This window comes from Anticarsia gemmatalis, chromosome 19, assembly GCF_050436995.1.
Source record: "Anticarsia gemmatalis isolate Benzon Research Colony breed Stoneville strain chromosome 19, ilAntGemm2 primary, whole genome shotgun sequence".
In the NCBI taxonomy this organism is placed as follows: domain Eukaryota; kingdom Metazoa; phylum Arthropoda; class Insecta; order Lepidoptera; family Erebidae; genus Anticarsia; species Anticarsia gemmatalis.
The window spans coordinates 5864658-5889801 of record NC_134763.1 but is presented as its reverse complement, the minus strand read 5'-3'; the positions used below and the strand labels follow the sequence as shown (position 1 = coordinate 5889801).

At 35.7% G+C, this 25144-nt stretch overlaps 1 protein-coding gene across 2 annotated transcripts in view; it reads right to left on the bottom strand.

The window, feature by feature from the left end:
• Positions 1-673: 673 nt before the first annotated feature.
• LOC142981231 (neural cell adhesion molecule 1-like) overlaps positions 674-25144 on the bottom strand; it is a 94920-nt gene continuing 70449 nt past the window's right edge. Inside the window, exons 4-18 of one of the 2 annotated variants that reach the window (XM_076126989.1) lie at positions 21634-21842; positions 20012-20122; positions 18432-18638; positions 17074-17219; positions 15431-15581; positions 13666-13796; positions 13117-13276; positions 10316-10477; positions 9260-9388; positions 8024-8230; positions 7610-7759; positions 5590-5707; positions 4019-4146; positions 2795-2919; positions 674-1757 (exon numbers count right to left, since the gene is read on the bottom strand). In XM_076126989.1, the coding sequence (XP_075983104.1) occupies positions 1638-1757; positions 2795-2919; positions 4019-4146; positions 5590-5707; positions 7610-7759; positions 8024-8230; positions 9260-9388; positions 10316-10477; positions 13117-13276; positions 13666-13796; positions 15431-15581; positions 17074-17219; positions 18432-18638; positions 20012-20122; positions 21634-21842 (2254 nt within the window). In that variant the 3' untranslated portion in view covers positions 674-1637. Of the gene's footprint in view, positions 1758-2794; positions 2920-4018; positions 4147-5589; positions 5708-7609; positions 7760-8023; positions 8231-9259; positions 9395-10315; positions 10478-13116; positions 13277-13665; positions 13797-15430; positions 15582-17073; positions 17220-18431; positions 18639-20011; positions 20123-21633; positions 21843-25144 lie in introns of both variants that reach the window. The other variant, XM_076126987.1, reaches the window with a different exon arrangement.

Here is a 25144-nt window from a genome sequence, read left to right as displayed (position 1 = left end):
TAAGTTAAAGTCGTGTCGAAGGTTTTAAATAACTGCGGTCAAGTTCCGGATAGGGTGAGGTGACAAGCCACAGACATTTTAATTAAAGGCACACGTTGCACGGCGCACTACGTCTCGCTGAAAAAGATCGACTTGATTAAAAGTATCCAATACTCTGATTAATGAAATGTGTCACCTGCATTTTTACTGCTTGCGTACTTTAATTTACTTTAGTGTTCGGTATATTATCGTTTGTAGTGATATTGCTGGATGGTACGTGAAAAATAAACTGTCTATTGTTGCTAGGAAAGCCTCTGAAGCAGTCATAAACTCAGTAGTTTGTTTAAGTTTGTTATGCGCTAAAAATGTATAAATCTAACTTTTCAATATATTTCCCCCAAAATAATACAGCTACTGTTCTACATTTTCGTTATTGTGTTGTCATGTTACATTCACACGTACGGGCAAACGCTAAAGATAGAATCCAAATAAAATTCATTCCGTTACGAATGTATTCCACGCGAAACATTAGGATTAAATACAAAATCTGCTTTACATTGTTTTAAAGTATTGTTTGCTTCTATATTTGCACAGCTTTCGAAAACTGCGGAAAATGCTCCGCCATTTTACTTTTTAGCTCAGGATGAACATTTACATTTTGCAAACAAATTGATCTTTAAATCAAACAACCGGACACTTAACAGAGTTTATTTCCTTATATTTTAACTTTTCAGTTTATGGTATTTACAAATATTATTTTATCACAATTTCACAGTCAATACATACATTTTATTTACAAAGATTTATTTTACAACATTCGAACTAAATTATCACTGGTAGATACGTTCAGAAGAACCTTTATTTACATTTCAATATTTGGTAACTAAAACGAAATATTTAAATGACAACATCAGCGAAAAAAACTCAGGCTAGGTGAAATATTTTTCAATGGATTCGCCAAAAAACATTGAAACACTTTGATTCTAATAAATGTATCCAACAGCGCAAACAAACAAATTGTGACGGTTTGTTAAATGTTATCCATCGTGTTTTATATACGGGTAAATGAGTTTTGTGAGCCCAATCACTGAAATCATTGAATGATTTTTAAGCTTTATTTAACGCCGAAACTAACTACGGCTAGGACTTACAAAAACAACCATTATTCATAACATACAATTATTTAACAAACATAATTATTTATATATTGCAATTTTGATAAATACCAGTGCGTGTTCAATTGAAAAATCAGAAAATGTTTACTAGGCCGCATTTTATTAAATTGTTGACTAGAAACGAGTTTTCACTAAAAACATATCTATGAATCAATGCGAATCTATGAACTAAATACTTAACAAACCGTCACAGTTTCAAGATGAGTCTCCACCGCAAGCCTAATCATTTTGCAGCGTCTCACAGACATATTCACAAGTTCTCAATCCTATAAGACCTTTGAAAGGGTAATTCCCCTTTTATCTGTTCCCCCTGAATTAATGTTAGAATCTATTAAAATCTGTAGACACAACTTATTAATTCTGCTCCCCTGATAACTTCTCCCTTTCGTCTGGTTACCCTTTAATACACTTTCTCTGTCATGTTGGCTTTTAATGGAAACTCAACAAAAGTGGATAATATTTACAGAAGTATTTATTTACAATTTATACACAACTCTCTGGTCCAGGTATTTCCTCGGCTATGAGATGTTCTCGCCTACTTAACGTCATAGTACCTAATGTTACAGGTTGCTTACTTAATGCTGCTTTTGGCGGTGACAGTACCTGCAAAAAAATAATTTACCAACTCTTAAAACCCAATCTAGGTTAATAGGTACTTAAGTACTCCTAAAATAATTTATATTTCCAAATTACCTCTCAAGATAGCCTAATAAAAGTTGAGTTTAAATTTTGGAAAAATAAAATATACCTTCCGGTATTTTATTAGAACTCAAACTATACGATGATAATAAAAATGTAATCAAATTTAATACGATGTCAATTTTTATCTAATGTTTCAGAAGTTGTTGAGTCTCCGTGCGTGAATAAGTACAAAGTACCTACTGTACCTAGTATAATTATATACGGAGTGTCTAGTCTATGACATAATTAAACCCACATTTTAATGAGTTGGATTTTTCACATCGGGTTAGTGGGAGCTTTTAATTTAATAACATGTCTGCGCGTATAAATACTCGGAGCACGTAATTCTAGCGGAGTGAAAGATTCCAGTTATACAATGTTGTATTACGGCTAAGTGAAACAGAATTTTTTGTTGTTTTTGATCGCGAAATATAATACTGTTCTTAAAATATAAGATAGAAATAATTTAAAGAACGCTGAAAGTATTGTAGTTGATCGTGAACAAATAAATGTTATTTCAAAAGAATCAAACTGAATACAAGACTAAAACAAAGTAATTCTCGAAAACCCTCAGTTTAACTGCACAGCACCGAGCTTTAAAAATAAAGAAATCGTAAAAGAGTAAGTGCAACCTAGTGTGTCCAGCAATTCGCTTTTATTCAGTTGTGTACTCGAATGTCGTTTGAGGGCTGCTACTAAACTGCATTCTTACATTTTTACCTATTGGATCTTTCTAGTTTCTCACAAACACACGGCAAATACCGTGGAATCAAATAAGGTTCAAGCTTTGCTTCGTCCACAGCCCCACACGGAGCAGTAAAACATTGGATATCCAAACTGAACACAAAGCGATTGAAAATAAAGAATAATTTTCAAAGCAGACAGCAATTTACAGTGGGCACCGGTGGCATTGGTGCAGTGCACTGGCCGGTGGTATTCGGCCGTGTTGGGGTACTTACGGGTCGGTGGTCGTCGAGCGGTGCGCCCGCGCGCTCCACCGCGCCCCACTCTTCGCTCGCGTGGAGGGCGCCATTTTTCGCCGCCGTCTCTGTAGCGCACTTTGTGCTCAGTGGTGGCACTCCGTCTGTTTTCAAACATAACATGTTTTGCGATTGTTTGGTCATTTCGTGCAGAGATTTTTGTTATCGTTATCTAAAAACATTGAAATGTAAGCTGTTTTTTGGTATGATATTTTAAAGTAAAACTATTATTATCTTCAGCTTGAACAAAGAAAATCAGGAGGTTTGTTCATCTTCGAAACAATTAAAAATAGCTCACATCAACGGATTGCCATCACACAAGATGAAGCCAAATAATAATTTATTATGCGTCTAGCCGGTGTGTTGTTAAACTCTCCAATTAACCCAAATGCTTTTAACTGGAAATAGGTTGTTTATGGCGAACAATACTACTATAGTTAACGCAACACGTAAAGAGAGGAATTCCTCGATAAAATTAGCTTCTGTAGCGTTGCGTTGCAGGAGCGCAGTGGGAGCGCAACCACAAATGACGATCGAACGGTCCTCGTCGACTCACTACAACGTATCTTTACGATATACTACACTTGTTCCGGGAATCTCTGTCAGTAAAATTGCTTTGACGCAGGATATGAGCAACCGATCACGCTCATACCTCTAAAGTGAAATATGTTAGCATCGTTTGAAGCGACGCGTCGGTAATAGATAAGTCTCTACTTTCGATCAAACTAAAATATTGATATTGAATAGGTTTATGTACACTGATGATATGCGTGACGTCATGTCACTGTTGAATGAACGTGAGTGTCACGCGACGTTAGTAGTAATGTTAGTTACTGACAGACAGCCGCGGTAACTACATGTTATTTTAAGATTGTAACAAACAAATGTTATTTCAATGACACAAGGTAATGGATCAATATGACATATATATATAGGAATCGGCTCATCGTGTGAAGTAGATTATGTCCCGGCCCAGCGCGTTGGTCAAGTGTACAGTGTGTGTTTGTGTTGGTTGAGGATTTCACACTAAGCCATTGGAACTTTTCATGTGGTATTTTCCTTTACTGGACCTTATTTTGATCATTAATTTCGAGTAAACACATTACTTGAAAAAGTCAAAGGCCTTGAGTTTGATCGTGGGAGGTCGCTGCTTAAGCCATTCAGCTTAAATGGGAATAAAAGTTTTAACAAAAGTGACTTTACCTGGAGGTGGATTCAATATGTCAGGCTGTGCTTGTTTGGGCGGCTTGAGAGTGTACGCGACCACGTACTGACCATCTCCGGCGTTCAGTTGTAGCTCTGATGACTGCTGCTTCGTTGGAGGGTTGCTCCTGATTAAAAACAAATCCCGTAAGTACTAAAATAATTCTAACGTAAGCTGTTCTCAAAGCTACTGACAATCGAACAAATAATATAATAGGTCCATGTAGAAGTTAGACTCTGGATATCCTAGTAGCATCAACTTAACAATGAATTGGGCCACTGTGCTGTATACCAAGGTTTCAAAATAAATATTTTACGTTTCATTACCTCATAATAGAATTTATTAAGTGCACGAATACTATGACAGCTTGCACTATACAATTTTAATGTAATTGGAGATCGATACCCGCTGATTTAATCATGTGAATGTTAAATGAAGGCATTGTGCTCAAACTAGCGTACATTATCTAATATACAAGGCTATTCTAAGTCGTGCCTATATCAACATTGTAACACTGTGCTTACATTATATTGATTCAGAACAATATATCATATTAATGACGACGGTCCGCCCACACTGTCGCGTGGAAAATTCAAAACGTATCCCATTTTAAGCTAACTGTAACCTTGGCTAAAATTTAAAACTTAGGTACTCAGATTTTCGCAAAGATATCAAACAACAACAAAACGTATTAGAAAAACACTTAACAAATTAATAAAATAAGAAATATTTTCTCAAATACAACACGAGACATTGTGAGCCAGAATCTAAGTCACGTTATAAAGTAGTAGGATCATATTGATCATAGTTTATATATATGTTAAATATTGTGTTAATTTTCCTGCCCTTATGTAAAATACTTGATTTATCCAACTGCCTGTGATACAGGATTATATCCTAGTACAGGCTCCCTAACTTTATGTGTACTATGTTATTAAATTAGAAGACGTAAGTTAAGCATTGTAATCCTATTAATTTTTAATAAAATTAGTTAAATAGTAGAAGCTTTTTCATACCCAATAGTTTTTACATCAATATAAATAAAATGCCATTGTGAAATTAATGATTACAATGATAGCTTTAAACGCTTGTTCTCAATACTGGAATCAGTAGTTGCGGTTTCACTCGCTACACCAAGCCAATGGATACCCTCAACACGGACACATTCGATACAAATTAACAAACATTATTCAGATTAAACGGTACTTACACTGCTAAATGTACTTACTTGGTACCAAACTTACTTGGTTGAACCAAAAATGTATAAGGTTTGATTCCCAGGTAAGTGCTAATTTATTGTTTTAATAATTGCACGTATCGAAGTTAGATGACGTGGAGAGTTTTAATAATACGCACGAAAAGCTGTTTATATATCACAGATCCGGTTTTTTGTAGGATTATCATCATCATCATCAACTGTCCCGTTAATTTAGTACAGTTGCATCTAAATATACATTTTACAATACATCCTATTATTTTAAATTAATCTCATTCTTAAGCACTATGACAAAAGCGAACAACTACTGATAGACATTACACATATCATGAAAATAATAAAAATGAAGCTCACCTTTTTCGTCGGAGGAAGAAACCAGTAAAGACGGCTGCACATCCACAAATAATGACAGTGAAGATGATTGACCAAAACGCTGCCTTCGACACGCCCGCAACTAAACTGCTACCGCCATCTAGTGGACAATAGTGGTTCACTTAGCAAGTACTTATTATTTATAGAGGACTCTTTCACGATATAGTAGTAATAGTTTTAGATGTTTCTCAATGCATTTGGCTTATTTCTGTGCCATACAAAAACGTATATTTTTAAAGATAATTTTCCAAACAATATGATGTTAATTATTGATGGGATATTAATAGAATTAAAAATACATGAGGTTGGGTTAGAAGTTGAACTACTTAAGTATCACATAAAAATCGATCTCAGGAGAAACCAAAATAATTGATAGACATCACCCAATAACAAGTAATAGAATTAATCATGTATTTGGGAACACCATACAACAACCTTCAGAAGTTTGCCTATTTCTGTTTATTATTTATTTATTTTCCCTTTTTTCATTTTCCTTATACGAGAGGCGGTTTATTTAGATACGTATGGTTCGTAACGAGTGTTGAGGTAAGACGGTAGCGGTGCATAAGTAATGTCAGGTTAGTTCGACTTGAAGCATCACAATTACTCGTTTTCCTCAATTTATTCTTAAGGAACAAATTCACGCAGCTTCGATCAAAAAGGTGTACATTGTTATGTTGCTTGAGGTAAGCAAGTACGGATCTTTATAATGAACATCTAAAACGTGGTATGTTCGCGTTTTTTTCACATGCTATCTGTTCAGTTTAATACACCGGGCCATATTATAATAGGCTCTGGTAACTGAGTTTTGGAGGTCCTATCGGCAGTTGTTCCATGTAAAATACTGGTATCCAGCTGCATTCGGTGAGGGTGAAAGTCGACTTCAACATGTTTGGAACAAAGGCTCGGCTGATTGATATTATTACATAATTTTATTACACGGGGACAAATACTAGCACGCATAATATACGCAATACTAGCTTTGAAGTGCTTAATTTTACCTGCAAGTAGCACTAGTCACAGTCAGAACATTGAAAAGAAATTTAATTATATATTATTTATATTAATGAACTAGCCAATATGAATATTTTGAGCAGCAAACCAAATTCCGCTGAAGTACGATTGTAATAGCTATTCAAATAAGATAAATAAAAAGTGCATAACTGCAAAGCTTAAAAATTATTTTGAGACTATTAGGTAGGTTTATACTTATTTATCAAACATTCATTTGAATTTAAAGCCTTTGTGGTAAAGAATTTTATAATACACACTCAAAACGAATTTTCGTCATTATGGGCATGTAATGTAAAAATACATTCTTCAGTCTTCTGTGGTACATTATTAAAATGAATACCGCATTTTTGCAGCACTTGTGAAAATGTATGGCCAAGCTGTCTATCATATACACATAAAAAGGATTTATACATTTTACTGCAAATCAAATGATTATATTATTCTTTAAACCGTTGGGTAACTTCTATTCATTTGTAGCGCACGTTAAAACATATTCTTCGTAATACTTTTTATTTTTATCATCAACTCATATAAAATTGATAACACACTTATAAAAATAATTGAAAATAGCCCACAACGGTGTCTTTATTACTTACTAGTAAAGTTACTACGGTATTCGTTGTTAACTCGCTAAATTAGCGTAATTACAATCGCCGCTATCCTTCTCAAACATATTTCTAATTAGTATGTGCGAGCGGGATGGAATCGCTCCTATAGCGCCATTAGGCAGGTCGAAATTTACGTCTAGCTATCTAGCAGATTGGCTGCTTATTGTCTAGCTATCAATAGCAAATTACACAGGCGGCAATTCACCATATTATTAGTGTGCCGATCGGAGAGGTGTAAGGTATTGCGTCAATGGGCTTAACGTTCTGATGACAGTACGTAATTACGCTTTTTGTTAAACGATACAATGGGCACATACAATAAATCAAATAGGGGAATATATTAAAGATAATTAGCAGGATATTGGTAATTGTGTTGATACCTGTTCTCCTTTCAGGGTCTTGGTACGCGAGGGCGTGGAGCATGATGCGATCTGACGCGCCTTTGTCGTTCCTGGAGTGCACTGTCAGTCTCAGGGCACTGCCACTTGACCAGAGAATCCCGGCGGGTACCAAAAATATTGCTACGCCATCTATTAGTAGAAAAATAATAGGGCATAGATAATTCAGTAGTAATAGTCTCAATTTCAAAAATGTTTTACTCGTTAGGTTTGCACTGAAATCAGGCAGTTTTATAACATTTGTTATAATTTGTAGCTTGAAGCAATTTTCGTTTAGACCTAGAGACCAAAACGAAATATCCTAAAACGGAATGCAAAGAAACATAAACCATGTAGTCATTATTTTTAAGAAAGAATATTAATATAAATTGACTAAAACAATATTGTACTACTTACCAGTTTCATTAGCAGTGACATTGAACCGTATCTTGCCAGTATTGGAATCTAAAGCTTCCAGCACCACGAGCTGCGGCAGGCCTCCGTCATAACCGGTGACGCAGCGTACAACCATGGACTCTCCGAAGTCGTCCCTCGACGAGTCCTCGATCCAGTTGGAGCCGTTACTGGCAGTAACCGTGCAGTTACGAGGCGGGGATGGTCGAGCTGATCAAAGATTAAAAAATAATTTAGCATAACTCTTTAAAAAATATATGAAGAATACCAATTCAAATGGGTTTAAAAGAAAATAAAATTCGGAAACTCAATCTTGACGAACTTCATCAGGTTTACGTTTACGGATTTCGTTTTCCTTGAAGTGACTGTGAAACCGATTTCAAAAGATTTACTGTCCAGGAAAGTGCCAGAATAGAGTAATTTATTTAGATTTTACCTATTTAATACACAGCTCAAATCTCTGATCCTTTTGTCGTAATACTTACTAATTTTCTATTCAAAACTCCACTGAAATAGATTCCAATTATCGATAACATCTACCGCAGCAGTTGTAGTTACGCTTTCAAAATGGTTTCAATATACAAGTTCGTTTATTCAAATTATTGTGAGCTGCGGTACTCTCTCAGTTTCAAAGCGAGACAACTGAGTTCAAAGTTGCAGATCAATAGGAAGTAAATCCTTGACCTGTTCGCTTGCATAGCACAAACCCTTTTCCAAATTTGACTACTGCGATCCGAGCCCAAGTCCAGTTCACAACAGAAACGTCCGTAAATTGGCAAATATTTGCCATTCCAACTTTGTCTGCCAGTCTATCAAAATGTTTTAAATATAATTCGGCGAACTTTCTCAATTGGGAACAAGCTTCAACTTCGGCAAAACTAGTTTTGGGACCTAAGCGGATAATTTTGTCTCAACACAAAAATAGTTTGTAAACTTGGCCCCGCGTTATTGTCGTTTCATTGACTATGTTTGACTTTTCCCTGCTGAGAGTAATTTGGAATACTTCGGGCATTGTTAAAAGCTTTGAAAAGGATTTATTAAAAAAATAACGTAAATTATAAAGTTCAATGAACTCTTTGAATGAAATGATGGATTACAATGAGAGAATCTCAATTGAATGATTGAGAACGTTCAATTCAATAGATGTTTTCATTTTCTTTTCCTCTTTAACACCTAAATCGTTTAGGCTTATTTCTTGTGAAATACAATGGGATATTTTCTATAAATATACTAGTTTACCTGCGGGTACTATCTGGAAGACACAAGGCTGCGCCTGTCGTCCGACGGTGTTGGTGCCGCGGCAGGTCAGCGCGCCGTAGTCACGCTCGCTCGCCGGAGTGTACCGCAGCTCGCTTATACTGCCGTTCACTGTTCCTGTTCGACATGATGGATCCTCTTATTCAGCCTATTTATTTATTACTATTTTGTACATAAAGACTTACAAGTGATACTAAATGATTTCTAATATAGAAAAACCCAATTCACAATTGTCTATGTTTGTAAATTGTGTATTTCTACCCTAGCATTTAAACATTCTTTACCTGAGCAAAGGCTAAAATGTCCTTTTCCATTTAATTTACCCTAAATTAATTCATCATTACTTTGACAAATCTTTTCTTCACAAAACGGCGCGTCGAGGAGCTTTCAAGACGTTTACAGAATTAAGTAATTAGGTTATTTATACACACAGTCGAGAGACTCGACTGTCACGATGGCCGAGTGTTTGTCGCAAGCACTCGAGTTCAATCACCACGTCGTGTCCTCCGATACTGCCTTGAATATGTAACGAAACTGACTTACGTAACAGAACAGTATTTAGGCAACACAATCTGAACCACCCCTGCCCTATCCTCGTTTATTTTCATCCTATATTTGATAGAAAAACCTTATCTGAAATAAGATCTCGAGGCATTATTATAAACTAGTTGCGAAATTTCTTAGTGAAACAATTTTCTTGGCATAATGTTATTGTCAAATAATTTTGAGATTATTATCGTTTCTGAATAAGGTAAGAATCTTTAAGAGATCCGTAATAAGAAGAAATCGAATACAAGTAATGTTATTAAAATGAAACGGCATTACGTTTTGTTATGATTTGATACTTATATCTAGATGTTGTATAATACAAGAGCTTAGTCCGTTTTTAGTTGATTGGGTTCGTTTCTCGATCTCATTTCAGAAGAATACTATAATGGTAAGAAACTCCATACACATTCGGTTCATTTTGCGCATATTTCTACATACATAAGATACTCATAATAAAATGTGACACCGTACTATAAAGATCACACGTACCATATCTGGCTGGAGAAACGTTGAAGCTCTCGCCACTGTTGTTGAACTGCCACAGGAACGTGACGTCAGCGGGGTCGGCGTGCACGGAGCAGCGCACGCGCAGCGCCTCGTCTAACGCCGCACCCACCACTTGCGGTGAGGTTTCACCACACACAGGAGCATCTATATGTAAAAATAATTATCGTTGTTTACAAAAGAAATGATGATGAATATGTATTGACTAAGTTTGCAAAAGTATCGAGCCTTTTCCACTCTTTCACGTTCCCAGTTTCCTACAATGGTCGTTATTGTAGAACATTGTAGGAAATTGTTGTTGTTTTATATTGAAGACTAGCTGACCCGCGCAACTTCGCTTGCGTCACATAAGAGAATCATAATTTTCCCCTGTTTTTGTAACATTTTTCACAGGTAATCTGATCCTATTGGTCGTAGCGTGATGATATATAGCCTATAGCCTTCCTCGATAATTGGGCTATCTAACACTGAAAGAATTTTTCAAATCGGACCAGTAGTTCCCGAGATTAGCGCGTTCAAACAAACAAACAAACTCTTCAGCTTTATAATATTAGTACAGATTATAATAATAATATTAGTATAGATTATTTGTGAGCAATAAAAAACGAACGTTGATTTATGCGGCGCTCTTTATTCTAAGTTACATACATTTAAAGATCGGTACTACGATAAACAGAGCATTGGCCGAAAATTCACCACAACAAAATATCGTCGAGTGAGAAAGGCAGCGACCGGACGTGATGGGTATACTACAATTTGGAAACATTTGCATACTGACCAAATACCCGGTACATCGTTAACTTCGCTACCCCACAACGGCCTTCTAAATAACAAGCATAAAATATCCATAAATTTAAAAACTCCAACGACCAGTTTTCCTGTCATAAAGCGATAAATATAAATCAAGTGAACAATTATTTCGTCTTCCCTCTCACGTCGGCAATTAAGTGTCGGCCAGTTGGGCGCGGAAGGAAGCTCCTCGATGCGCCAATATAGAATTGTGTAATAAATCATTCTACGGACGTGGTTGTTGATTTACGTACGTCTACCTACAAACAACATGTACCCACTAATTATGTATTTACTGTATGCCTTAACAAAACACCGGCTACAATAGCAAACTCAGAATTTATTAACCGTACTGCTGCCAAATCCACACGTTACCTTTTTCCAAATTTGTTACATTTTGTTTCTTTAAATGTAAAAATAATTTCTCCCTTCGTTATCCAACACAAATACGGGGAAACCCAAAAATTCTCAACAACGTTTTTGTCATTTAAAATTTATTTAACTTTGGCAATTAGTCAAATTGATTTGGACCTCCGCAAATGAAATTTTATTAATCGTCCTCCCCAATTCGAGAAATAACTCAAAATATCCATTAATAATATAATATTTTGAGATTCAATCGCAAAATCAAATAAGTAGGTACTCAACCGTTAAAAGTAATGAGCGAATTGGTCCTTTTCATTTTGTGACTTGACATTCAGACGGATTTTTCCTAACTATTCATACAAACGCAGGCGTAGAAACGTTATTTTATTATTCAATATATCGTTTCTGCAAATACCATCTCGATTTGTTCCAAGAAAATTAATTCAACATATCTGAACAACCACATATTACAGTGAGAACAAACGAATGTATGTGTACCCACGCTCAGGATTTGAAATAAAATTTATTCGTCGGGAGCGAAGTGAACAAAGCTGTAGGTATTAAAGTGAAGCCACGAAACAACAGATTGAGGAGGTAGCAGGAGAATCGTAGTAATATTAGGCAATAATTTTGATGATTTACCGTCGGTGCCGCCTTCCCTCGTGCCAATTACTATGCGGACGGTCGGCCACGGAAGGAAGTTGGTACGTCGATCCCGACCGCAATCATTTGAATACTATTCGCAGACACGTCGGTATTTATAGGCCAGTAATTCATACTGTGCTCGGTGACATTTTATGGGATGCCTGTGTGTCCGATGTATATTACCGGGGATTAGGGATATGCAAATGAACTGTCTAGTGTGTACCCGTTATAATTTGATGTCGCTACCTTTCCGCGCTCCACGTCAACACTGTTTGTTGGAGCAACAAATTAAAATGTAAATAGCATTAAGCGTCTAACAGAAAAATAATTTTGCTGAATGGATAAGTACACAGACGGCTCGAATGGCTAATTACAAGTTCGTTGGACATGATTTAAAGTTAGTTTGCCTATTTAAAGCTTCATGCAAACAAACTAGGACGTAAACGAAGGCAGTAATAATTTACAGCGTATAAAAGCTTTAACTTCCGCATTTGTTTATAATAAAATATATTTTAACCGGAAAAGTGTTCAAAACTTTGACACAAAAGAAAAATTAAGAAATGTTTCCTTATACCAGATAGCTTAAAGAGGGCACGTTCCCTGCAGCTAAGTAAAAAAAGTACAAAGATTCTTGAGTTCCGCGCTCTCAAATTCGTGTTTGTCGGCTGAAGCCGTGGGTCAAATATATAAAGAGAATAGTTGTAGCTGTTGGTATTTTGTTATCTGTTTAGACGAACATTACTCTATTGGACCTAGAAAATATATCTAGTTGTGGATTGCGTCAAATCCTTAGGATTTCTAGAGATAACAAGCAAATTAGTTTAATTTGTTATGTCTAAAGAAACAAAAGCACCTGAACCTTTGCAATTATATAACAATATTTCAATATCGTCTTTCATCGACATTGCCTTACTGATAGCTAAAATTAGAATTAATTTGTTTGGGTCACATACAATAAAAATATTCATCTTGATATCATTACTTACATTGAACTCGTAATGTGACGACTTTGCTGGAAGTCTCCCCCCTGGCGTTGGCGGCTTTACAAGAGTAGCTGCCGGCTTCTCTTCTCGTCACTTTCTGGAGCACGAGCGACCGAGTGCTCACGATGATGCCCGAAGTCATGTTCTGACTCACTGCTCTGTCCTGTAGTTTATAGACTTTTTAGACACTTATAATTAAACATGTTTAAACCATATTTGCTCCTCATTTTAAACTTTATCATTATATATCAGAGTCATATTTTTATTTTTGTTCTTTTATAGCTCGTGAACATAAATTATGCTCGTAAGAGACCTATGGCAAAAGAAGAACTGTCCGGTTATCGTCTTTTTCGTCTTACAGGGCTTGTTTTAGGTAAATCCTATTTGTATTCCAATGAATAACATTGAAACACGACGAAAACTAAGGACTGTATCCTTCACCAAAAATGACAGAAAATGTTTGAAAACGACTATCACAATTCCACATCAAAATTAACCGAGATTTACGGTCAAAAGCAGTAAAATCAATGCTAGAAGAATAAGCAGACTCACGTTATGATACCAAGATATACGGTGTTCTCTAGGGTTGGCGCGCACGTTGCACTCGAAGTACACGTCGTCCCCTTCCTTGATGTCGTGAGGGTTCAGCGTGCTGCCGAGCGTCAGCGTCACCAGGGGACTGTCTGGATACAACAAATACTATTAGAACAGTACACTGAATTATTGTTGCTAAGTCTCCACTAAGTAACGGTTCAATGACAATAATAATGACTAATAGAATGATTGTGACGGAATTAATAAAATGTTTATTAAATTAAGTGAAATGAAAGATCTGTCAGATCTAGAGTGATAAATTAATAAACCGACAAAAACAAGCAAAATAATGTTTTTCATAACACGATAACACAATATTTTTAAAAATTATTTGAAAACATTCGACAAATCAACCTCTATAACAGAATAGAACACCGCAGTTCGTTCAAATAAATCCGCTTTAGTCAATAGTCCCTAACTCACATATGCTCAGAATTTCCAAATTCGATTTGCCGTTTCCGTAGAACGGTAACACAGACTATTTAAACGCAGAAACAGACCAAAAACACACTCAAAAACACACCAAGGTGCCACTGTATTTTCGGAACAGCATGTTACATATGCCAATTAAAACGGGCCGTCACGCTGTACGCTACAAAGATGTCACTTGCCACTGTATTCAACACGATCGCTTTTATACGACAACCAGAATGCTACCGTTTGATAATGTAGATACTGAAATAATTTTCAGTCGATGTATGCTACGAATATGTACACTGTATAGAGTACGTTTGAAAGGCAGGTCTATATTTTCATGTTTGAAATGAAATATTTTGCGTACGTACGATACGGAATCAACACAATGTCGGATACCATAGCATATGTAGCACGATTCTCTACCACTATCGACTATCGACAACCGGCTAGCTATCGAGCAACTTTGCATTAAAATCAGCGCCTCTAGCGGGCGCTGTGGAACTATTTTTGCAGTACATTTTTAATGTCATACTCGATAGTACCGACTGTAGAGAATAACGCTACTGTTTTCCGGTAAGAGTATTTTTGTATATTCAAACGAAATTCAAATACCTGGAAAAATGCTTAACATCAATAATAAAATATATCTAAAATATTGAAATATTACCCCAAAGTCGTCTGGCTGTTATTTACGAAATTAAGTCTAAATTCTTAGAAAATCTTATTAGTTCGACAGTGAAATTGTTTTCTCAAAACAAAATTTTGTACTTTGACGAAACATTTTAGTGTTTAAACGACAGCCACTTTTACGTTCACAATTGATGTTTCCAAAGAAATGTTTACAAATATTTAAATAGGCAACTTTATCTAATGATTGTCTTAGTTTTCTAAGTGGTAGTGTTTAATTTAAAGTATCCTGGGTTAATTACTAGTCAAGTCAATAGCAAGTTTTCCGAAAGAAAAAACCTTTTAAAGACTTTTTCCGAAGAACGGCAGAAGCTTTCTGTGCCTTTATGTTTACGGTTTCTTAAAAGTATTTCATACCACCCACACATTTATATAAAACAAGAGCCGTAGCGCGATTTTATACTACTATCGGCTGAATATCGACAAATTTTCTACGAAATCAGCGCCTCTAGCGGGCGTCGTGAGAACCATTTTTGTAATAAATTTTAAATGTCAAAGTCTCGATACTCAGTAGTACAGTCTGTAGAAATCGCGCTACATTTGACACAACAATAACTTCCATCATGTTAGTTAACTGTATTGTAAAAAAATATCGTAATAAATGAAGATCAATACTAACATACAACATTGAGCTGCAGATGATCGTCAATGGTCTTGGTGGGCAGGCTGGGGTTGGCGGCCACACACTTGACAGTCGCCCCGTTGTCCATCGGACTGGGGCTGAACACCAGGGTGCTTACTGACCAAGTCTCATTCGCGTGATCCGTCACCTACGACAAATAAATAGCGAATTTATGAATCGACGACAACTTAGCTGTGAATATTGTAATAATTATAAAACTTAGGTAGACGATTAATTTGGTCCATAATAAGTCCGTGAGGAATAAAGACCACAAGTACAAAATGTTAGTTGGCTGTTTAGGTTCTCTGTAATTTACAAACAAATTGTATTTGTTAGATCCTTATGTGTCAGAATGTGCCTCAAAAATATCACATATAAACAAGACATAAAATTCAGTTATACGCTTGTAGTGAAACACGCTACGAGACTCACAAACGATTGAAATTGCAAATTCAGAACCTATTCAACATAAATGAAACTATATTACACTCGTATTTGGTTCCTCTCTCTTCCTAAATAACATTCCTACTGTAAATCAGACGCTCGCATAGAACGTGCACACTATATTTCAACAGAACTCAATAAAAAAGTCACAACGGTTGGACTAGTAGCATTTCTGTAAGCTATTGTATAAGCGAGAACGGTCGCAGCGCAATTAGTCGAGCGCTAAATCAACGTCCATCAATGACCGAATCCGACTATAAAACGCGACAATCGATTTAAAAGCCACAGTGCGTGCTTAGCTTTAGAATGGAAGTTAATTGAGGGATTACCTGCCGAGCCCCGCTGAAATAAGAGCATTGGACGCCGAACACATTTACAAGCAAGCGTACGCTTTGTGGCTCACGTAAATTCTACATTTACTTCTAGAGGTAAAACGTTTTAAGTTAATAAAATTTGCACGGAGCAATTTACACGTCATATAAAATGCTAAAAGCTTGGAGATGGCGTCTTTGAAAAGAAATCACGTACCTACAGAGCGAGTAGCACGAATCTTCCGGACAAACGGATTGACCATCTCAAGGAGATACAAAAGCTGGCACTCTGTAAAGTACGAAATATAAAAGAGCTGTCTTGCCAACTTATTTACTTGAGCAAAGGTTATTGTGCAAATGTGTTGCTTCAGTATGAACAAAACGAATACATAAACAGATTCATTTTGCGTTGACAAATAAACGCTTCAATTTTCACTGTGGTTTTGGTTAAGGATTATAACAGAGTAGTTTTAGACCTCATGATAGGATTCGGGTGACGCTACAGCGAATAAACTATTTATGATTAATCATATTATTGTGGACATTGCATTATCGCTAATGTTACATTTAAAAAACGCACAATTTTACGTAATCTGTTGTAGATTACTGACTATCTAACATTGCTGCTACGCAATTTATTATTTTCGTAATCAATAGTGGCAAAATAGAGGATATTTGTCTTGATAATCTTGTTTAGTTAATTACGTTAAAAAACACTGTTATTAATTCATATTAGTAAGTGAACCTAATGGTATAGTATTATCACATAATTATGGTTATCACATAGTTACTTCTAACATAGCAATGAGTAGAGATATAACATTATTCTTTATTGCCATTTATATTTATGTTTTACAAAAATAGTAATTATTGTTATTTTCTCACCATATTCTTGTCGAAGCTCCTGTTGTCCTTGAACCACGTGATGTGAGCAGGCGGTCTGCTGCCTTCAGACACACATCGCAACGTAGAACTAGCACCAGCCAGCAACTGTTGGGGACGGTTCAGTAATGACACCGACAATGGCGCCACTGTTGACAAAAATACAAAGTTATTGTTACGTATTTTCTTCCTTTCGAATCAAACAAAAGCTCCGACAAATAAAACCGTGACAATTTGTTTGTATGTATTTAAGGCACCCATAGCCAGTTGCGCTGACCGGTCGGTAATCGATCTGTGGGTTAAGCAACCCTTGGCGCGGCCCGTCTATAGATGGGTAACCGCGTAACCGTGGTAATGAAACTGAGTGTTTCGGAGGACACGTTAAAAGGTGGTCCCGGATTTTGACAATTTAATTATTAGTAATTAAGCCATGTCAAAGGCTTTATGGGTGGGTCAAACAACTTTGACACTATATTGACCACTATGAAATAAGAAATAATTCTAAGCCATGATGAAAAGACGAATGAAACAAAATTATTCAACTAGATCTCACAATACTGTAATTGTACAAAAAATATGAATGCCTAATAGATAACTTGAAAGACTTATTAAAAAAAGTCCGACTGAGATTATTATTCCCTTAGCTCACTATCGAGATTGAAGCGTCTTAATTGAGTGTCGAACTTTCAAAAGTCTTCGTTCTTTTTAATTTCAAACCTTGTTTTTAAAGAGGTTCATTTAGAAAAGGTTGGGAGAATCATCTATTTAACACGCCACTTAATTAGTCTATCTACTATCTCTGTAGACCAAGAGAAATTCATTCAAATTATAGTCTGGCGTAAAAAGGATTAACTAAATATTTTTAAATAGATGCCCTGGTCGTGTAATTTTAGTATGAGCTGGTTTTAAGAATATTTTTCTACCGAAATACATGGCTTATTTACTATGGCTTAACATTCGTCGCTTTAGCATAGAAAAATCAGTGGAACTATGTGACTGACCAACTATGCATAAGAACATAAATATTCATTTTAATGTGGTTAAAGTAAAGAAAAAAAAAACTCGCATGAAGGGTAAAAGGATTCTATTAGACAAGTTTTCAGTAAAAATTCGTGAATATACCAATCAATGTTGGATCAAGAATTTTAATGGGAAAGGCTTCCGTGGACTTTTTAGGACTTTTAAGCAAACACAAATTTCACTGCGTATCCGAAATTTTAATCCCATCGATATACCGATCGCATTAACGATTTGGTGAAAAAATTACGCTATGTTTTACGAAATTTTACCGTGCTTAAATCTTAGAAAAACATTGGCCTAATTGAAAAACGGTTTTTAGTAAAATGGTGCATACTACTTACAGTTTAACTCAAGTCTGACGATCTTCTCTTGGGGTGGCACCAAGTTGGTATTTGAAGCTCTGCATTTAAACGTGGTGTTGAGGTCTTCTCGCTTCAAGTGCTGCAGTTCTAATCGATTGACGATGACATGAGTGTCGGTCTTCACACCTATATATTGAGATGCTGGTGTTCCGTCTATCCACCATGATACCACCGGCTCTGGACGACCTGAACAATAATTTGAAGGATTAGAATTAAAATAGTGTCTAAGAAAAAAACTTGTAATATCCAGTTACTTCTTATTCAAATAAGTTATACGAGAATTTAGCCCAGTAACAGCGCACTTTTTCATAAATCATATAATTAAGTTATGAGTATGATAACAGGGTCAAAGCCTAAATTCCCGCTGTCCGCCCGGCTGCATCATCACAATTGGTGGGCACACGGCCGAAGATAATCCGTGGCACACTGGCGCGACGCCAACCGGCCATACTGCGGACTTTTCAATGAACCCATTCGAATGGAATATCTCTTCCAATGTTTCCATAAAAGAAATCAAGCAATAGAAAAAAAATTGAACGCCACTGCTCAATATTTTTGCGACGCTTAAGTAAAGCTTCGAACTGATTTAATTTGTTTCTGAATATTGAATAAGAATTGTAATTTGTTCTTTTCTGTTTTGTTTGGAGCACATGGCATCAGGATTATATTTACTCGAAGGTATGACAGAGGTATATCAAAAGTTGTTGTTTCGATTACCAGGCTACAATTCTTAGGAAAAAGTTTCAAATAGTTTGAATCGAATACTAAGCGAATTCTTCAACGAATGTTGATAGTTTAAAGTAGTAGAATCCGTAAGTAGGTCAATTAAATACAAAATGATAAATACTACCGGATCTAATAGAGTAACATTTTTTCAGCTGCTGTGTAGCGTGTGATAATAAATTGTTGACATATTGAGGTACCGGTGCCTACCTATATTTTTATGAGTGTAAACGTACATATTGCGATATTAAACTTTTGAGCGGTGACCCGAACTTTATGCCAATACGTGGCTCTCTAACTGTTGAATGTTGCGTAGGTGTACAAAATACCTATAAATAATAAAACCTGGCTGTCACGTTCTGTAATAACGCCTGTCATATTCAAAAAGCATCCGGTTTTCTGAAACAGAACTGAAAGGCAAAATGAATTCCACTTTCTAGTCGACGACCTATTTAGTATTCAAATAAAATTCGACTTCCCACTCAATCAGTTAATGTTGATGAAGTATCTAGAACATTATTTTATATCAATGATTTAAACTTATAAACGTTTAGAAAGTTGTTGCGTTTATCCCTGACAGACTATTATTAGTAGCGTAAATGAAATAACCAAATTCCTAAAGTCTAAATTATTATAACAAAAACGTTTCTCAAAAGTGGCATAAAATAAAAACAGAACATAAAAATGTAGCCAATAAAATAAAAATAGTAGCAATATTATTGTTGTAAGAGAGCAATATTTATTAATCCTCACACTGATATATTATAAGCCCTTTCACGAAGGAAGGCGTTAACGGGCGTTAATTTATTAACGAGTACAGCGTGTATTGTGCTTACCACCCCGCACTTCACACACCAACACCAGCGCGGAGGCTTCCTCCAGGGGGCCCACCACTCCCGACACATCCGCGCCAGACTTGTCATACATCAACATCTGATGCGGAGGCACTGTAACAAAAATCCTCTTACAATAACCCTCCATATAAATATTCTATCTCTCATCTTGATGATAATAATCAATATGGAATGAAAATTGAGGGCGCGATCGTTCACGATATTACACGAGCGCCAGATTTGATTATTATTTGACGCCATTAATGAACACCCGCCGTTCTCAATGGTAATTGGATATTTTATGATGTTATGAATATGCCTGATTATGTAAGTAAGAGAGTTCTTTGTGTGAATAGTCCCTTTGCTAACAAAAGGCTCCTTGCAAATTACCTCTCAGCGCGAGCAGACTAATGGATTTCAATGGAGTTGCATATATGCGATGTAGGCTTACTTTTAAATGCTTTGTTCTGCGCAAAAGAAATTTACTTCCCTCATCTCCTTTGCCTGCGTCTTTCGTCGCCTCGAATAGGGTAATTTCTTTGAAAAGCTCAACGGTAGTTTGCTCGGCATTTTATAGGCAGTGTATATATTTTTATGCTCTTCGCTGGGCAATATTTCTTAGGAACACTGCCACTGAATAAGAGTTAGGCAACTACTTGTTAAAAGACACGGTGGTGAATAAAGTGATTAATAAAATGCATTCGGTGAATACATTAACGTGGAAACCATATGAAATACCAATAATTCACGTCGATATGGATTGTGGAAGTGGTAAATAACGCTGCGAAAACACGGCACTGCAACGTATTAATTATAACTACGTTTGCCGTACAACGAATATGAGGATTCTCATTTTATAACTTAGTGAACCTTTTCACTGCCTAAAAAGGTTTTAATAAGCAAATAAAGGGATCAGTACCGAGAACTGATAACGCTCAGACAATTTGATCTATTCAAATCTAATTTCCTTTTAAATTTAACCTGTCTCCTGCAGATTTTATCTGTGTCATCGTCGGCGGGCATCGTTTTTATCAGCGAGGCAGCTGAGCAACCTCGCCGATCCCGAGTCGACAGTTCATAATTAAAATGTCTGCGCGATGTCATCACGAGGCGACCGCGCGCCTCCCGCGATTCATCCGTAATGACTAAATTGATTCCCAGTTGTCGCTTCATAAAATTTTGATTTGAAAGTTAGTGGTTTTTTGTTTTAAAGAGATTGTCTAGTCAGTTATTTAATTTGATTCCCGCGTTACGAGTTTCCCTTGAGTTTAAATGAGACTAGTAATATGCCTTTAGCGCTAACGAGGCTAAGTTTTGATAGATAGCAGTCCATCGCTTACTAAGAATTTCCCTTGTCAACAATTGTAATAGGTTGTCTAAACATCGACGCCCTGTTACGTTTGTAGATAAAATACAAAGCTATCTTCGCTTAGAAACACAAACGTCTGAATTGATTTGTATTGTAAAAACTTTCACCTGAATAAATATAATTAGTCGAGAAGGGGCTTTGATCTTGTATTTTTATTTAGTGATAATTTAATTGACTTAGTTCTTTCTTTTCTGAAATGTATTTGACTAAAGTTTCTTTATAACAAAAAAGTTTTATCTGTTATAATAGTACTTACCAATGACAGTAAGTCTTATTTGGAAATTTCTTGTTGGGGAGTTCTTGAAATCAACTCTACATCGGTACACGCCTTCATCGTCCAGTTGAACTGAACTTAGAGTAAGAGCCGCTGGTCGTGCGACGGTGGCAAAATATGCTCTGGGACCGAAGGCCCCTGGGTCGGACCATTGCAGAGCTTTGTTAAACGATCGCCCACGAACATCGAAGCTGAAACAAAAATCATCATTTTAGACAGATATATGAGCTCTTTCTTTGTTATGCAACTATTATCATCAATGCTTTATAAACGAATAGCCGCTGTGTCTAAACTGAGTGTATCCGTATTCTAGGTAGCACAAATAAAATTGAATGTCAATTGATGCATTATTATAAGACCCACACTTTTTTTTCTATTACATCTAAGAATTGAGGTATTATAGTAGTTATGAAACATAATTACCTAATTAAACTAAACAAAAAAGTAATACTAAAAATCAGATACAAGTAAACATCTGATACAATCACGTCCGACCCAGTTTAATAAGCTAGCGTAAATTGCCACATGGTCCGCGTTTGAATTTATTTTCCTTAAAAAACTGTCAAATTCTAGAAATAAAAGAAGGGTCTCAACACGGTGAAGTTTTTCAATTTCCGGACAGACATCTACGAACCTCCATCCTAATTTATAAAGCAAGAAGCTTTGAAAGAGATGATTTGATTGTACACCCTGCTGTTCGCAGGTAAATTTAACAATTTAAGCACGCATTTTATGACGATATTATCTCCGCAAGGTTTTGTTACTGGCGGCTGATGCTGTAAAACAGCAATTATAAATAACTCTAAAGATATAAAAGCTATTTTATCTACATCAAGTTTTTGATTAGGTAGAAGCGTTATAAAGGAATGGTTACAATAGTTTAGAATTTATTTACGATGTTTTAGATATAAAGTTCTAGAAACAAATATCTATAACACTGTTATTATTCACAAAGAACACTTTTTATTGTGTGTAGTCGTTTAACGTTCATGTTTTCTTTTTAACCAAGCTTTCATTGCACTTATAAGTGGCTTATAAAACCGAAATTCAATTAAGTTTTATTTCTATACTTACAGAAATTACCACAACTAAAACAACCGACGGTAAAATCTTTACAAGGAATCTTTCAAGGCACTTTCCTTCACATTCGCTCAATAAAACCTTTCCGTTAATCGCCTTTCATTAGGTCTTTTCACACGACCAAACCACGGTCCCTTTAGAATGTCTTTCTCAAATACATGTACCCAACGTCTAAGGTTTCCTTTGCCCTTTTGTGCGTTAACCGCAGATTGAAAACACTTAGAACAAAAAGCGTTGATTTGTAAACATTTTTAAACGTGACAAAGACGAAGCTGTGACCTTAAATTTTTGAAGCGTATTACTGTTATTTACGGCTGAAACACGTGGATGTTGTTTGAAGGCTTTGTTTAAATGTATTATTTCTTACAATAACATAACAGAATTGTTAAAATTTTAAGCTGATAATTTATTTTACTAACTCAAGTAGACAAACAAAGGTGTAACCATTCTTGTGTTTATCAAAATCCAATACTATTACTATCCCAAATAACAAACATTATATCTTCCTTTCAAAATGTTCTGGGGAGAAGACAGTGACTGCTCAATTACTGGGCAGCGCCTTATAAAAACTTTGTGAATGCGTATTTAATTAGCAGCGTAAAGTCGGGCCTAATGAACCGTTCGGCGCTACCTTAAACGGATGAACGGAAGCCGAGCACAACCAATCCAATTACCGTTAGAAATACACCTACAACGAAACACACTTAAGACGTCATGGCGCTCGTTAAGGAAATCACACTTGACGACTTGTGAGGTCCGACGAGTTTCCATCAACGTCCCCGCGAAGTCACCGCTAGTTATTTCTATCATTTATGACATCTTCGAGTCATTGTGTATTTGCTACTATGGTTCATTAGGTATCGTACAAAGGTAAGTTTTCAGGGCCATGCAGAATGATCTAACTTAAGTTACCAATTGCAGAAAATTTCCCTGGGTTTGTAGATACGATATTTACTAGCCTAAAAATGTATTATCACTTCATATACGATAGACAGCACCGCTTTATGTGATCTTAGGCCTACTAATATGTTTTGCAGCAGCAATTTGAATTGATATTTTTTTATTTGCAGCTCTTCTTCTAAGCACGTAGCAAAGAATACTGTCTGAAGTATCGTTTAAAAATTATTCAATGATGCTCAAGATATTGGGAAAGTAACTATTGGTATTCTAGATTCCTGCTTAGTTGCGTTTGACAAAAGTCTTGTAGCACGGACGGATTGCGCTTTTTTGGTGTGTATGTACGTAATTACTAGGTGATCACGAATTTTTGATACATATTGATTTATATAGTCAGACTCTATCAGCAATATTACTACTCTATCTATTTTGTGTTTTTTCGTATACCTATTCAAAGTTAGTGATTTTTCGTAACAAAGAGTAACAACTGCCCACGATATGCATGAAAGCCTTACTACACTATAACAATACCACATCTGTATATATTTTATAGACCAAATAATACTCAATGCAATACTGATATTTTTAATTTAAATAGTAATTAATTTACTCGTCTGTTAATTATTGAAACAGGGGATTCAAAAGACATTAATCACATAACCAACTGTACTTTTGTTTGGTAAAGAGTATTAATGATACATATTATTATCACACTCCAATTGTACTCGTGTGAAAGCGCAAGAGTATTACGTATGCGCGTTTTGTTCATTACTAGCTGACTCGCGCTGCTTTGCTTGCGTCACGTTAGAGAGAATAAGTCATAATTTTCCCCGTTTTTGTAACATTTTTTATTGGTTCTCTGCTCCTATTGGTTGTAGCATAATTTAATATAGCCTATAAGCCTACCTTAATAATAATAGCCTACCTTAATAAATTGACTATCCAACACTAAAATATTTTTTCAATTCGCAGGAATGATTCCTGAGAATAGCGCGTTAAAACAAACAAACTCTACAATTTTATGAGATAAGTATAGATACAACGCTTTAAAGATTATTATAGCAATACACTTAAAAAAAATATTCATGTATTTATTTGAACCGCGCCAGTTATGAATATGACAAGGTAATAGTGAACAATTAAATTAAAACAATTCTTAGATAACTACATACATAAAAATAATATCACGATTTTTCCCATAGAGGTTGACAGAGACAAAAAATGCTACTTGGTACGATTCTTACAAACTTCCTTTGCTTTATTCACATCAGTTCATTCACATCATACAGTTAATAGATTTACTCAAAATAAAAATGAAATGCTTTCTTTAATCACGATGGATTACTCATGATTATTATCTCTTTTGCAAGTATCATTGAAATAACTATAGAGCATAAAGCGTTGCAGAGTATTTTTATTTAAGTATTCTAAGAAGTTCGTCGTCTTGACAAAGACTAATTCCTTGAAGTCTAATTTACTAGCAAAAAACTTTAATAATAAGACTTAAATTAATCAC